This window comes from Pipistrellus hanaki, assembly GCF_964339955.1.
Source record: "Pipistrellus hanaki genome assembly, chromosome: 7".
Taxonomy (NCBI): domain Eukaryota; kingdom Metazoa; phylum Chordata; class Mammalia; order Chiroptera; family Vespertilionidae; genus Pipistrellus; species Pipistrellus hanaki.
In genome coordinates, this window is record NC_140509.1 from 66,518,886 (window position 1) to 66,534,646 (window position 15,761).

The 15,761-nt window shown below is 39.5% G+C and overlaps 1 protein-coding gene across 1 annotated transcript; it reads left to right on the plus strand.

Moving 5' to 3' along the window:
• Positions 1-265: 265 nt before the first annotated feature.
• On the plus strand, positions 266-15,209 carry IL22RA2 (interleukin 22 receptor subunit alpha 2). Its single transcript, XM_084891320.1, has 5 exons — positions 266-681; positions 3,833-3,974; positions 6,319-6,497; positions 11,987-12,156; positions 13,156-15,209. Exons 1-5 carry the CDS (start codon positions 621-623, stop codon positions 13,297-13,299), a joined length of 696 nt encoding a protein of 231 aa, XP_084747446.1. The 5' UTR covers positions 266-620; the 3' UTR covers positions 13,300-15,209.
• Positions 15,210-15,761: the final 552 nt, after the last annotated feature.

Consider the following 15,761-nt stretch of genomic DNA (forward strand, 5'->3'; position numbering starts at 1 on the left):
CTTGAGTGGGGATCAGACTAACGAGTACACAGCAGGGAGGGCTGCAGGGGGCCAGAAGGTGTGGAGGGTATGAGATGTACCAAGAAGTTTACTCAGAGAGCTTCCAAAAAGGGAGGAAAAGGAAAAACAATCAGAGCCCTCCCCTGCTTTGAACCACTGCCAGAGCTCTGATAGCCGTAACTGCCAAGCACATCACTCAAAATCACACCCACTAGGAGCTTCTCTGCCTCCAGGGCTCAAGCTCCCTGATGATTTCATGAGTTGCTCCACTCACTCACCTGCGAGCACCTTGCACAATTCCTGCCCTACCCTGCCCTCCAGTCCGCCAATCCTCAGGGATTTCTCCCCCACCCCTTTCACAGTTAAGGAAGCCTCAATCCCTACAAAAATGAGCTTCCACCTCAAAGTGACTTACAGCAAATGTTTTCTTGAAGCAATTCTTTACTTGCATAGTTTCCCTAATAAAATGCATCCAAAAGTGAAATTTGGTTTTGCTTCAAGGAACCTCGGTTAAACACAGAGGAGGATGCCCTGCATGAAGATTCTAATTTCCTCTTCTGATCAGAACAGTGCTCTCATTCAGGGGATCACTGGTTGCCTGACCCGTCACACTCGCAAGCATGATGCCTAAACATTGCCTTCTAGGCTTCCTCATCACTCTCTTCCCAACTGGTGCTGCAGGTAAGCGCTTCATTTCTTTTTAATTGCTCACAGTTTTGTCATCTGTGTGTGCTCAAGGGATTGTTAGACATGGCATTGCTGCTTTTCTGGGCTTTGTAAAATTTCCAGCTTCCTTCTGTCTTGAAATAATCAGAACAGACGTGGGGTCAGTTTTTAACTGCAACCTGAATAACAAACTCCACATGGACTTACTGAGTAGCTACTCTAGTGGGTGCAAAATTCATACAGGACCAACATACAACCATTGCATTCCTTAGCATTCCTTTTGCCTTCAGAGGACATGACAGCTTAGTGGGTAGAAACAGTCTCCTAAACCAGACTGTCTGAGTCTGGATTTCAGCTCTGCCATTGACTCTTTAGGAAAACTTGGGCAATTGACTTAACGTTCTCGTGCCTCAATGTCTTCATCTGCAGAAATGGAATTGTACATATTATGAGGATTAAATGAATTAATATATGCCAAGTGTTTGGAGCAATGCCTGGCACAGAATAGAGTCAGTAAAGAACATGTGCGAATTTGCTCTTAGTATTCACAGAGAACTCTTCTGGAGCAGAGACCATCATCGCCCCAACATACCTCTGAGCAAGGCCATTGGGACCCCCAGTTAACAGATGGGTACCTCTCAATGTGAGTGACTCAAGTAAGTTTCCCGAAACTGTACAGTTGCCCAGTGACTGATTATATAAAAACAGTTTAAGCCTCTACCTCCCAGTATTGTGTGCAGTTGCGCAGACTATGTCTTTGTTCCTTGGTAAAGCCAAGGACTAGCTTAGCAAAGCATGGCAGGAATTCAGTGCTACCCAAATGATCCTGGCTCTGCATCTTACCAGGTCTGTAACCTTGAGCAAGATAGGCAACTTCTTTGAGTCTCAGCTTCGCTATTGTAAATATAGTAATAAAAATACCTGCTTTATCTGGTGATTTGGGAATGAAGTAAGATATAAAGCTTTGAGCACCATGCCTGAAACATGTTTCATGTTCATAGACACTCGTGCTCAATGAATGTCGGCTGGGAGGAGGAGGAAGAGGAGAAACATCTCTAGCCTGTAGTTGTTTTGTTTCCTCCAGTAGCTCTTCTCTCCCGAGGCTCTGTACTTGGTTTTCCGTGGTAACAGGCAGGCTCTGGAGTTTGCTGCTACACAAGTTCCTTCTGCCCGACAAGGCTTAGTTTTTCAGTCTGAGAGAGGAAGATGACAACAGTCCATTTCTCATAGAAAAGCCGGGCAGAGTAAATGAGTTAATGTAGATAAAAGCCCCTCGGTGTCTGGTACAGAGTGATTTGCTATTATTTTGATGATTGTCTTACAAAAATTAAGAGAAGAAATCTGTAGATAGATAAGGGGCACAGAATCATTTATCTTCAGGGTAGCAGGTCAACTCCAGGCAAGGGCTTCAGGAATTTGTGCCTGTCATCTGCCAAAAACTCAGGAGAGTCTTATGTATTAAATCTGAGTGATTACGTACCATCTTAGTGAGCAAAATTAATGGAGGCAATAGACTCTTTCCAAGTGCACACCACCATTTGATACACTAAAGGAGGTAAAAAACAAACAAACAAACAAACAAAAAAAAAACCTCTCGCGCCCCGCCCCCCCCCAAATAAGAATATTAACACTATTTGGATGGTAAAAATAAACATTAGAAAATAACACATCTGGAATGTTCAGAGCTGAGATTATGGGTTTAAGGTTATTTGCTTCCACCTCAATGATATTTGAGCAAAAACTTGAGATATGTGGAAATCCAGGGAGGAGTATTTCAGCAAAAGGGAAGAACCTTCAGTCAGGACCTAGCCCTTTTCAGAAACCTTGAACCTGCTCAGGAGGTGAAGCTTTACCTTTGCCCATCTTAGGTTTCCTTAACAAAAGGAAAGATTAACAAGAGAAAAACAGCTTATTAATGCATACAGAGCACATCACAAATGAGAAACCTAAACAAAGAGTAACTCACAACGGTGGGTCAGAATTCTAGCTTATGTAGCATCTTAAGCAAAAAATAAATAAAAATACATTTGTAGAGACATGACAGGACAAATGAAAGCAATTTTAGGCTTCCAAGGGTGGGAAACTATGAAAAAGTAAATATATGAGAGGAAACTAATGGAGTGAGATTTGTTGGCAGATTCTTCTGGTGCCATCTCTGGGTGGGTAAGAGTCAGTCTTTGTAAAAGAAGAATTCATGTACTGGCTTTAATCAGAAAACGGGGGTGAGGGGTGGGGGTGGTGGTCATGCCTGTATTGCTTACTTGCCTTCAGCTTAAAATGAGTTTTTTATGTCAAAAGAGGCATATTTTGGGGCGACACATTCTGGTTTTCTTCAGGCTCTAGAATAAAGTATTGTCAAAGGTCTCTTGCCTCCATGGGACTAAGTACAGGTAACACTGCATCACCCTGTCAAATGACCTGAGGTGGAAAGTACAAGCCATGCCAGGGCAAAATCATCCTTTCCTGCTATGATTGCTGTTGAGAGCCTTCTCAGGGGCACTAGGCCCTTGCCAGGGTCTTGGGCAGTCTCCCTTCATAGCCTGGGCCAGCTTTTCTGAGCACTGATGCTTGGGTACTTGAAGCCAGGATGCAGGCAGATCAGTGCAGACATTCAGGAATGGGAAGCAAAGCCGGCCTACCTGGAATATAGGTAGGTCCTCTGGGAGAGTTGGAAGATACTGAGGCAGGACCCAGAGATTGAGCAAAAACCTGAGAAAGGAAGAACTGAGTGCTGGGCTGAGATCCCAGAGTCAAAATTGATCCAAGGCAAATGTTCTATCAGAGCAGCCGTAATACAGGGCTCCTATGAGGTGGGAGAGTAGTCTTGGCATGGGTCTTTCATCTCAGTCATTCCACTCCATGACCATCAGGGGAAGGGACTAAGGACAGTATTTTTCCACTGCTCTTCACTTCCTCTACGGTTTGGGAATGGGATGGGAGGATATCCCGTAGGTGCTGATAGTCGGAAACACAATTGTCCTGAAACTTCAGCATGCATATAAATCATCACGTCGAAGATTCAAAATGTTGATTTCTGGGCTCCACTTCCATCATCTGCACTGACAGCAACTTCTTTAGCGAATCCCAACTCAGGTATCACATTGAAAACTACGTTAACAATGATGCTCATTTAATGTTCAGTGTTTTCCCTTCTCTATTATTTTAGAAACTCACCCAGCCCCTGAGTCTCTGAAGCCTCAGAGAGTGCATTTCCAGTCCCGGAACTTCTACAACATTTTGCACTGGCAGCCTGAGAGGGCTTCTGGCAGCAGCAGCAGCAGCAGCATCTACTTTGTACAATACAAAATGTAAGTAATTTGAGTTTCCTCCAACTGATAGACCTGGCCACCGGGAGAACATTTTCTAAAATGCAATGGAATGTAAGAATCTGAGCATTTTTTTTCCAGTTTCAGAGAGACTGAGAAAAAAGCAGAGGTAAGGGACAGGACTGTCTTCTCTCCCCTGAAGGCCACCTGTTGACACAAAGTGCATGATGTGGTGCAAAATGCTGGGGGCATATGTCATCCCGTGAAAAACTAGCACCACAACCTTGCAGGCTCGGCCTTTGGTGTCACCGCAGTCTGGCACATAGTGGGCACTCAAATAACTGTCCAGCGCGTGTTCAAAACAGCTTGCTTTGCACACAGCAGACACGTCAACAAGTTGACATGATTAGTACTGAAAAAGAAGTTGTGGGACACATGGAGGTCAGTGTGTAAAATATATCTTCAACGTAAATGTCATTTTCTTAGAATGTGTTTACTATTCTAGAAAATGCATTTCACAATTAATGACTCCTGTAAGTGTGAACACGAACTGGAACGTGCTGCTGCGTGTTCTCTCATGTGAGCTTCAAGCTAGTTCTGCGGGGTCACTGCCAAACCTCAGATAGGATCATCTCCTTTTCTGGACCGAGGCCTGGAACAGAGGGTTTCTGATTTGCAAATGGCAGGTTTTCCTCACTCAAGCATTTCCTGGGGAATTTTTGAGGCTCTTTCCTCTCTTCCATAGTTTGCAGTGCTGACAGCATGAGACAGGAAATAGGACCGTTTATTTTGAAGGTTTTCCGTCATACATTTAGAAACCAGGTGTAGCTCTGGACCAAAATAACAATTTTTTATTCCATAAATTCATCATGTCTCTCCAGCATTGAGTAGGTCCAAGGTCCAAGGTTTCCATTCATCAACCTCTCACTAACTTCAGAAGGAATATTCCTAGAATTTTATCAGTTCGTAATTAGTGCGGCTTTTCTTACATTTAGGTAAAATTTACAAAGCTTTACCATAAAGATTTCTCCATTTCAAAAACAGATCCGTGCATGGCTGGAGATGCTTCCAGCATGTAGGGAGGTGGGCGGAGTGTTCCTTCTTGTCCTTCCTCCTTAGGCAGCATAAACAGGTCCAGAGTGGGCCTATTTGTGGTCTAATACAAAAGGTGGATTAGGAGCTGTTTTATCATGATACTAATGAAGGTTAAACTTTAAGGCAACACAGAAGAATTTTACATTTGTAATTTTTTTTCTTAACAAAGGCTCCCACACGTGTGTAAAATTCAGACTACCTGGGTCCCTTCTTAGCTCTGTGGTATTATCACCAGCACAATGCAGATTTGTATTTTTGAAATCATTCATTTTGGTTCTATCCAGTTCACATGGGTCTATAATTAATATCTGTCCCATTTGGGTTAGGACAAAAAATAAGGTATCCCATTAATAGAGAGACCAGTCATTATAGCTAAATTCAGCGAGCAAAGACAATTTCTCATCATTAAATAACAATTAAAAAACATTAAATTGTGCTTAATCTATCTTGTTGGTTCTTTTTTTATGGTATCTTCTGATATACTGAAACTGCTATCATATAGTTTACGAAGTAAAGATATCAGCAATATTCCGATGGTTAGAAAGTCATAGATTTCAAGTCCTTCAACAAATACCTTGATGCCTTTCTCCTGGCCTCTAATTCCTGTTCTGCACCCACCGTTATCTGGTTGCATTTTCTCTGATTTGTGATGGTAACGATGTAAACATTATTCTTCCCCTTAGCTGTTACACCATCCCCTAGCTTCAGGATGAATCAGCCTCTCTGTCTCTGCCTTTTTAACAATTTTAATGGGTACCCCTCTCTCTTTTCCAGCTCCTCACTTAGCACTCAGTACAACCCCCACTCTATTTCCAATAAAGAAATTGATCATATATGTTGGGTAAGCATCATCTGAGATTAAAAAGTAGTAGCAACTTCTCAGAATCAGCCACATTACTCAACAGCAAGCTGATGAGAAGCAAAGAAAACCACAGAGTTGAATCCTCAGAAGCATTAAGGATGTGGAGAGCCAGTTCTCAAAAATAAAAGTTGGTTCACAAACCAGAAGAAAAACTTCACAAAGTATTAAAAAAAAAAAAAAAAAAAAAAAAACAAGCCCTATGCTAGTGATACAGAAGGTGCTGGGTTTGAGTTTATCTTTCATCAAGAGAACACTTTGGTTGACCAAGAAGAAATCTTCTTAAGGATACTTAAGAGTAGCCATAGCTTTCACAATAGTACTGATACTGTAGGGCAATTTTCAACCAGTCTAACATATTAATAGACCGAGAAAACTGCAGACTCCTTCAACAGAAAGAAGACACTCAAACTTGTCTTTTCCCTTTTATAGCTATGGACAGATACAATGGAAAAATAAAGAGGACTGTTGGGGTATTCAAGAATTATTTTGTGACCTTACCAACGAAACTTCAGATGTTCGGGAGGCTTATTACGCAAGGGTGAGGACGGCTGTGGCGGGGACCCACTCAGCCTGGACCATGACACGGCGGTTCATTCCCTGGTGGGAAAGTGAGTTTCTTTGCATTTGCTTTTCCTGCCCTTGAATAGCCTTTCTAGAGTGTGTCTAGTTGCGAGGCTCTGTGCTTTACAGAGGTCCACACCATCATCTCACTTGATCAAATACTCAGAACAATGCCAGAAGATGGCTGTGACTACCCTCACTTCACAGCCCAGGAAATGAAGGCACAGAGGTTTCAGTAGTTGCCCAGCCTGTCTAACCAGATCAGGATTCAAATTCTTCTGCATCTGACTGCAGAGTTGACACTCTGTCCCTCTGCCAGACTGTTACCTCCTAGGTAAAAATAAAAATAAAAATAAAAATAGTTTTAGACAGCAGAAAGGAGTTGTACCACCCGAGACCCTTCCTAAATAATGGGGATTAAATTCCTGAAAATACTCATTTGAAGAATTTCTGTTGAGGAAATTAAGACTTTTGTTACCTCCCTGACGGGGAGACCAAAAGTTCGCTCTTTTATCCATATCTCCATGATGTATATTCTTTTTCTAATTTTAATCATAATCCCAGAATAATATTATAATCAAAGATGTAAATTATGAAATAAATCATTACAAACAGACCTAATATAAAAGAGTAGACAAAAGGGAAAGGGAAAAGAGTGTTTAATGCATATGTACAAAGATTTGCATAACAAAACAAGAAAGAAAATGTATTACATATTATAGTCCTCAAAATTGCAACTAGTCATGAAGCTGTAGTTAATATTTTTAATTTCCTCTCTCATTATCAATTCAATGTTCACTTTCTTTCTAGCCAGCAGCTCAGCTCTTTAGTCATGAGGAGTTTGAGTTCTTTTGGTCTTTCTTGTATAAACTGGACATAATCTTACATTCGTTTTAAATCACAGAATAGAGAGTTCTAGGAGGCACCTCAAGGGATATCAGGCATACTTCTCCCTGACCCCAATGTGTCTATAACAATTCCATTTCCTTTTGATAATCAGAACCAATTGTCCCAGACAACACATGGACCTTATTTTCGCCTTGTTGGTTAAATGGCACCAAGAGCTTCAAACAGTTAGGAGGCAGCCTTAACTTTCAAGTATTGGAAACTATTGTTGTTATTAGCCAGAATGATTAAGAATCAAGTGTATGGGAAACAACCATTTCATGAATCAGTTGCTATGAGAATTGCTTCTCCCACCACCACCACGTCTTGTATCTTAAACCAGTGAATTCTGTCTATGGGGAAAACAGCGCCATATATTAGTCACAAGATTAGAGCAAATATGAATTCCTACACAACTTCCCAATGAGTTGTCTCCCAAACTGAGTTTTCAATTATCCACTTTACTTCCTAAAAAGCCCCATTGCTGAGATAGAATATATGGTAAGGCTTCACTTCTTTCGTATTAACTTAGTTCTTCTGTCATAAGCAATGGAGTATGGGGTAGCATGCTCATGCATAAGACAGTCCTTATTACATCCATGGTAAGGGATAACCAGGGGGACTGCTGATAACTACATTCTATTCCAATGCCACTTGCCCCCTCCCCATGGAAAGAGATAAAAATATCTACTATATAAAATGAACCATGTACTAGGGTTGGTTAATCTTACGAGGAATTTGGACACTCAGTAGTGTCAGTCCAGCCTTGGCAAGAAGAAGTCCATATTGTTGAGTCTATAGCCTCCATCCATTTCACACAACCATTTTATTCATGAGCCTACTAAGCAAGTATGGGACACTAGGGAAGTGGGCCTTCCCTGCCTCCATCTAGATTTTCAAAGCAGCTTTATTGAGATACAATTCACACCCCTTATAATGTGTACAATTCATTTTTTTTGTATATTCACAACTATGTATAACCATCATCCACACTCAATTTTAGAACATTTTCACCACCTCAAAAAGAAATTCCATACACACTGGCTATCACCATTCTATCCCTTTACTTCTCCAGCTTTTTAGCCCTACACAACCACTAATCTACTTCTGTATCTACAAAGTACCTTGTTCTTGGCATTTCATATGTGGTCTTTGGTGACTGGCCACTTTCCGTAAGTATGTTTTCAAGGTTCCTCTTATTGCATCATACTTTAGTACTTCCTGTCTTTTGTGACAGAATTACATTTTAGAATATGGATAGACTGCGTTTTGTTTATCCATTTCTCAGCTGATGAACATTTGAGTTGTTTTCACCTTTTGGCCATTATGAATAGTGCTCCTGTAGGAATTCGTGTAGAAGTTTTCATATAGACATATGTTTTTATTTCTTGGTGGCACATACCATAGGAATAGGACTGCTGGGTCACATAGTAACTCTATGTTTAATCATTTGAGGAACTGCCAGACTGTTTTCCAAAGCAGCTGTACCATTTTACATTCTCATCAGCAGGGTATGAGGTCCTCATTTAATTCTCAGAAACACTTTCCTGACTTTTTTTAATTACAAAACATGAGGTGAATGTGGAGAAATCAAAGCTCAAAAGTTCAAAATTTCATGGGATATTTTGAAAATGCATAGCACAAGTAAATGTGACATGTGTTTCATCCAAAATTCATAGAGGTCCAACGAGCCAGTGAATGTTTCTTAGTAATAGGGGGAGCAAAGTAAAGCAACTTGTCTTTCACTTGAGAGGAAATGTCTCTAACAAACTGCAGAGGAAATTTAATTACAACATTTAATTATAGTGCCTAGTACTTTAACCAACCAAATGTAATCAGTATCATGTGATCAATTTAGTGAACCAACAGGATATCCTGTGAAAGGATCAATGACTGTAGATTATTTGTGACAGAGAGCCAGGATGACAATGAAAGCCAAGTGAGCCCAGCCGGTATGACTTATTGGTCAGGGCACATGCCCAGGTTGTGGGCTTGATCCCCAGTAGGGAGCATGCTGGAGATAGCCTATCAATGATTCTTTTTTATCATTAATGTTTCTATCTCTCTCTTCCTCTCCTTTCTTCTCTGAAATCAATAAAAAGAAAATATTTTAATAAAATGAAAGTAAGCCAAGTGAAAGGAAATTTTTCTGATACTTTCTAACTATTGGACAAAGGAAGGAACTATATGTTAAAGGCTGGGTTGATTGGCTCCAGAACAGTTACCGTATTATAATGAATCACACAATGGTCACCACCTGAGTGCATTTACAATTATCTCTTTTATTATTCAACTAATGGCCCGGTGCATGAAATTTGTGTGCATTAAAAGGGAATTAATTAGAGGAACTATTTTAATATTGCTATTTGCCCTTTCTCTATAATAGAAGTGTCAGAGATGAAAGAAAATTAGTAAAATGTATATGAAAATCTTCCTCCTGTCAGAGTCTGGGACATGCCACAGGACCCAGAGTCAAATTCCTGCCTACCCATGTGTGCCTCGAAATCACACAAGACCTAGACCCAGCCAGTCCCACCCCCATCAAGCCCCGCATGATTCGCTGCCTCCTGCATGCCCCTTACTGGGGATCAATCCCACAACCTGGGCATGAGCCCTTAACTAGGCATGTGAACCTGGGATCCTTCAATACGCAAACCAAAGCTCTATCCACTGAGCTAAACCAGCTAGAACCAAGGTGTATTTTTGATGCACGAATCTCTGCTGTTTCCCCTGGGATACAACAGTACTTTTGATTTTTAATTTTGTTCAAAGGAATCCCATTGGCTTCCATTTGACCTTTCATCCCATAATAACTTTCATGTTACAGCTCAGAAAACCAAAATGGGCATTGATCCTGTCAGTTGGCATGTATATCTCATTGAATCTGCTTTTATTACCTGACAGCTACAAGAACACACGATGCATTCTGAGTCCCCAAGGATTACTATCAACTCAGGATCAGGGTCCATTATTGGCCAAATGGTCTGTACTTATCTTTCTCCAGTTTTCAGTTACCCTAGGGAAGGATAAAAGAAGATGTATCTTAAAACTTGCAGCATTATTACCTCACTTGCCTAATGATCTAACTGGTGCTATGTCCCATTAGAGCCAAACTAATTGGATCATGGCCAAAATGCAAATGTTTAGAAAAAGGTATAGTTTTCCAATTCAACTAGTAGGAGTGGAATGAGAATTAAGCAAACCAATCCATGGTATCCAGAACATCTTTTCTTGGAATAACATGAAATTCAAGCCCAATCCACTGCACCAATAATTCTCTATAAAAGAACAGACTCAGGAAAGCCTTGACATCAAAGAAGAGAAACAATGAAAGTTGTATGTTTCCATTTTGACTCAGTTAGGAATCAAGAATTTCCCAAGTTCAAAAAGATCTGAGATTCAAGTATTTTCAGCTTTCATGTTTCAGAAAACATCAACTTGAGGTTGTACCAGGTTACAGAGTCAAATACATGACATATTTGAACCAGAGTTCAAAAGTACTAGTGATGAAGGAAATAACTAATAAATAGGACTACACTAAAATTACAATGTATAATTTTAACACTGCCCCCACCAGATTGAAGGGTTGTACTCATGCATGTGGGGTGTATGCTTTCATGCTGTTTCCTCAAAATTCTCACTCTGCCATCTGCATGATGCAACTGGAAATGTGATTCATCCGACCACATGACTTTTTTTCCAATGCTCAACTGTCCAATCCTTGTGTTCCTTTGCAAATTGGAGACATTTTATCTTGGTAACTGCAGACAGCAAAGGTGTTCAAATAGGCCTTTGGCTTCCATATCCCATACAATGCAGTGTACAGCTAATTTGCATACAAATGTCAGGTGGTCATAATAATCTGGCCACTCAGTATATATATACTGAGTGGCCAGATTATATAAAATTATGGGTTGAAATATATATATTAAAAGAAGCCAGGCACACAAAAAAGTTTATATGATATGATTCTGAAAATTAATGTATATGTAAATAGAAGTCAGGACAATAGTGGCTATCTTCTGGGGTTAAATACTTGGAGGGAACATAGAGGCGGTTTTTGAGTGCTAGTAATGTCCTGTTTCTTGATCTGAGTGGTAGCTGACAATTTGTAGATCCATATCCTCATGATTTATTTTTTGTCTTAATCTATTTTATAGGTCCATAAAAAGTTAATTTAAAATTACAAACTTCAAACCAAATCAACAAAAAGAAAGTATCAACTTTTAAATGTGAACTCACAATAAAAGCACAAGGATGGACAAAAGCAAATTTGGAACCAACGAACACTGACCCATTCAGCACTTCAAATATTGAAATATTAAAAGCAGCTAAAATAAGTTAAATGATATAACAAAGGGAATAAAAACATAATCAACAAACAAAACTTTAGGCTTCATTTTTCTAAACAATCACTGCATGTGGAAATGATTGATAGATATACTCTTATAGCTGAAACAGTCTACTAGTCTTTGAAAAAAAAAATACCTTCAAAGCTTTTTCTGATATTTATATTTTAGGCATCAGCAATATCTCTTCATAATGATTTTTGGCATGTCTCTAAGTTTAATAATTATTATTATGCATAATGTAACCATGTGGAATATTACATTTTTTAATGATTTATCAAAATTTCCTATTCTTTCTCCAGCAAAAATAGGTCCTCCAAGCATGAATATAACCCAAGTCAATGGATCCTTGTTGGTGATTCTCCATCCTCCAAAGATACCATATAGAAACCAAAAAGGAAAAAATGTATCAATGGAAAATTACTATGAGATAGTATACCGAGTCTTTATAATTAATAATTCACTAGAAAAGGTAAGTTCAGATGAATAGATAATTCTGGTATTTTTTTCTTTTGTTCATTTGACTCACATTTTAGTCATAAAATATGTCTTCTCTCTTGCTCTTCTATTCCTTTTCATTTTTCCCGAGATTTTTTTTTTTTAGTTTCTTCTCACCTTCACCCTTATTGATGAGGAATTAGTGCGTGGCATTAAATTAAGAATCCATGTATATTCATGTGTGTTTGCATCTTTTCAGTCACTCAGCTTGTCTTCAGTTGATCTTCCCTGCACATCTAAAGATTGGTATTAACAATATTTACTTCCATTTGACGGCCACAAATATTCATTTTTATGGACTTTCCACATCTTGTTTTTAAGTGGCTTTTGAGCCAGAGCATTATATATTTGTGTCATTTTGCTGTGATATTTTAATTCATTGTCAGTGCCTTTATTTGGATATGGTGGTTAATTGAATTCCTCCCCTTTTTTGCGGGGGGGAGTGGTGGCCATCTAAGACAGAGTTCTGTAAGTTCTAAGGAACAGAACCCATTCAAACTGGTTCAAGTAGAAAGTAGGTTAGTGGAGGGGAGGAGTTTAATTGGGAAATAACAAGCAATCTTAGGGACAGCCAGAAGCAAGTGTAAAGTGCTGCTCAGCTTTGTAATGGCTAGGAAGGAGAAATGTAGAAGCAAGTCTTCAAGAACACTACTCTGCCTCTCTTTGGTCACATGTTGCATGTCTACAGCTGTCTCCAAACCTACTCAATTCTCCTCATTGCACACTTCAAATTCCTGACAAAAAGACTGACCACTGGGTCAGTCAACCAGCAGCCCTCATGTAGTACCTACGCAGTCACTTGACCTGCCTCTGTATTAGGCTGTGTTCCAGGACTCTGGAGCAGGAGGCTGTGACCGGGAAGCAACCCACCTACTACTGTGACCGGGAATAACTTATCAATTGTATCAAAAATAGAGCAAACCAGTGACTTACTGAAAACCATTTAACATCTCTTCTTTTCCCTTGTATATAGGAACAAAAGGTGTATGAAGGAACTCACAGAGTGGTTGAAATTGAAGCAGTAACGCCTCATACTGGTTACTGTGTAGTGGCTGAATTATATCAGCCCATGCTAGACAGAAGAAGTCAGAGAAGTGAAGAGGGATGTGTGAAATGACCTTGAAGTGGTATGGTGTGCTCTGCAACATGGAAATCAAAAGCTCTCTGGGAATGGGATGGCGCATGCTTGAAGTATCTCACTGAAAATTGTTTTTATTCTTCTTAAAGCAATGTCACACTTTAGGGATTTCTTTGTTTTTCTATTATTTCTTCCCTTATATTTCATTTGTAAACTGAATTTAAGCTTAAGCAGCATATTCACTTCCAACATATTAGAACTTAAAGAAGGGCTCTCTGAAATTAGAGCTTTACTTCTGAATGTAACATCCCTAACAACAACCTCCACTGTTCTGAAAAATATAAGAACCAAAGAATAGTAGGCATTTAAAAAACTGTTGTTAAATTAATTTTTTGACAGCGTTATAGACAAGCAATCCTGAAGCAATCTCTTTCACTTTCTATTGAAACAATTTGAGATAAATGTGCCAACTTTTATATGAATGAACATTTTATATGAATGAATATTTTCCCATATATTTCTATTTTATATAAATACTAGAGGCCTGGGGGGCAGGGGGTCCCCTCAGCCTGGCCTGTACCCTTTTGTAGTCTGGGAGCCCTTGGGGGATGTCTGGCAGTCGAACATTCTTAGAGGTTCCCACCACTGCTGCTGTGCTCACCAGCCACCAGCCTGGCTTCTGGCTGAGCGGCAGTCCCCCTGTGGGAGCACTCTGACCACCAGGGGACAGCTCTGCATTGAGCATCCGCGCCCCCTTCTCCCCCCCGCTGGTGATCAGTACACGTCATAGCAACTGGTCCCTCAGCCATTCAGTCAATTTGCATATTACCCTTTTATTATATAGGATATTTTTGCAAACATAGATTTTTCTATATAAATTATTTCCACTTAATGAACCATTTTTTAAATCTATGTAAATAAGTATAGTACTTACAAAGAACCTCAAGATCTCTGGGGGAATATCTAGATTAAGATTATCCACAATACCATCTAAATACTGAAGGATGTCTACTCAATACAATTTTTTCTCATTTAGCACATACTTATATTAAGGTTTTCTTTTCTGCTATTACTTTGTTTCTTAATGTTGCTTTAGATGAATCCAACCTTATTCTCAAAATCATGTATAATATATTTTAGCAACAAAATAAAAAAGAAGCCTTAACTCCAATTTATACCACACTCACCACTCTACCTTCCCGATGAAGGGTCTCTTGCCAGTTGCACATTTGGAAATTCTATGTACAAGGACCTTGTGAATAACAGTTTGACTGGAGACATGGGATGGCTGAGGACCAGGTGGAGATGTTGGCTTGAAGCTGAGAGCACTCAGTGGGCGATAGGTTTACCTGGGAGAGGGCCTGGTGTTGGCAGAGACCAAAGGCCAGCTAAAGCCCCCAACAGTCCCTAGCTGCTCACTGTCCCCCAGTAAAGGTATGTAGTCTACGACTCAGTGTAATCAACAGAAAGCTGCCATTTTCATTTGGGGCTTTATCTTATATATCTGTTTAAGGTTATCTTTCTTGTGAGAAGGTATATTTTGGAGAACATTTGCACTATTCCTCATGAAAATTGGTCCAAAATGTGATAAAAATACATTCAGTGCTTCTGGTCACATACAGTTAAACACAATAGTAAATGGATTAAAAATTATTCAAAAATGTATGGAGGGAGAGAACAAGAGACACAACAATAGCTAGAGAATTGGTTCCATTGCTTTGCCCTATGGTCAGAAAAATTCCTTTACCCTACGTTTTTGAATTATGCTTTTTCCTCCTTATCTTTTTTGCCCTTTGTGAGGAGTAAGGATTGCATGTGGCCAAGAGCATTTAAGTTTGTGAAATTCAGCAGTTCTGAAGCAACATTTAAAAATAATTATGGTTGCCTCATGAAAGTTAATAGATAGCACCAAATTTTGAGATTTATTTGTTTTGCTTCCATGCTTGGGAAAGTCACTTAAGCACACTTAGGTAAGAAGGAAATACTTCGTTAAAAAAAAAAAAAAAAAGAAAGAAAAGAAAGAATTGTTAGATTCTTCTTTGCATTAGGCATATGCGATCATCCTATTTCAATAAATCTTTTAATTTTTTGCTTTGCAATTTGACATATTTGTTATTTGGTTTGTTTAAAAGAAGGATAAAATTGGCAAGTCTCCCAAATTAAATTAGACTTCTTAGACACACCATAGTCCCAGCCCGAAGGAGCAGAACCCCAAGCTTTCAGTGATCTTGTTCTATGATTGAATTGCAATTCCACTGTTATAGTTTCTCAGGCCAAAAGCTTTGGGGCCATCTCCACCTCCATCTTTTTCCTCACATCATATATTCAATCCATCAATAAATTCTACTGGATCGAGTTTCAAAATATGAGACATTTCTCACAGCTACCTTATTCCCAGCCAACATCATTTCTCATCTGGAAAATGGTTATGGCAACCTTACAGGTCTCCGGGCCCTGCCCTTGCCTCCTTCTAATCTAGTCTCAGCAGGGTAGCCAAGGCA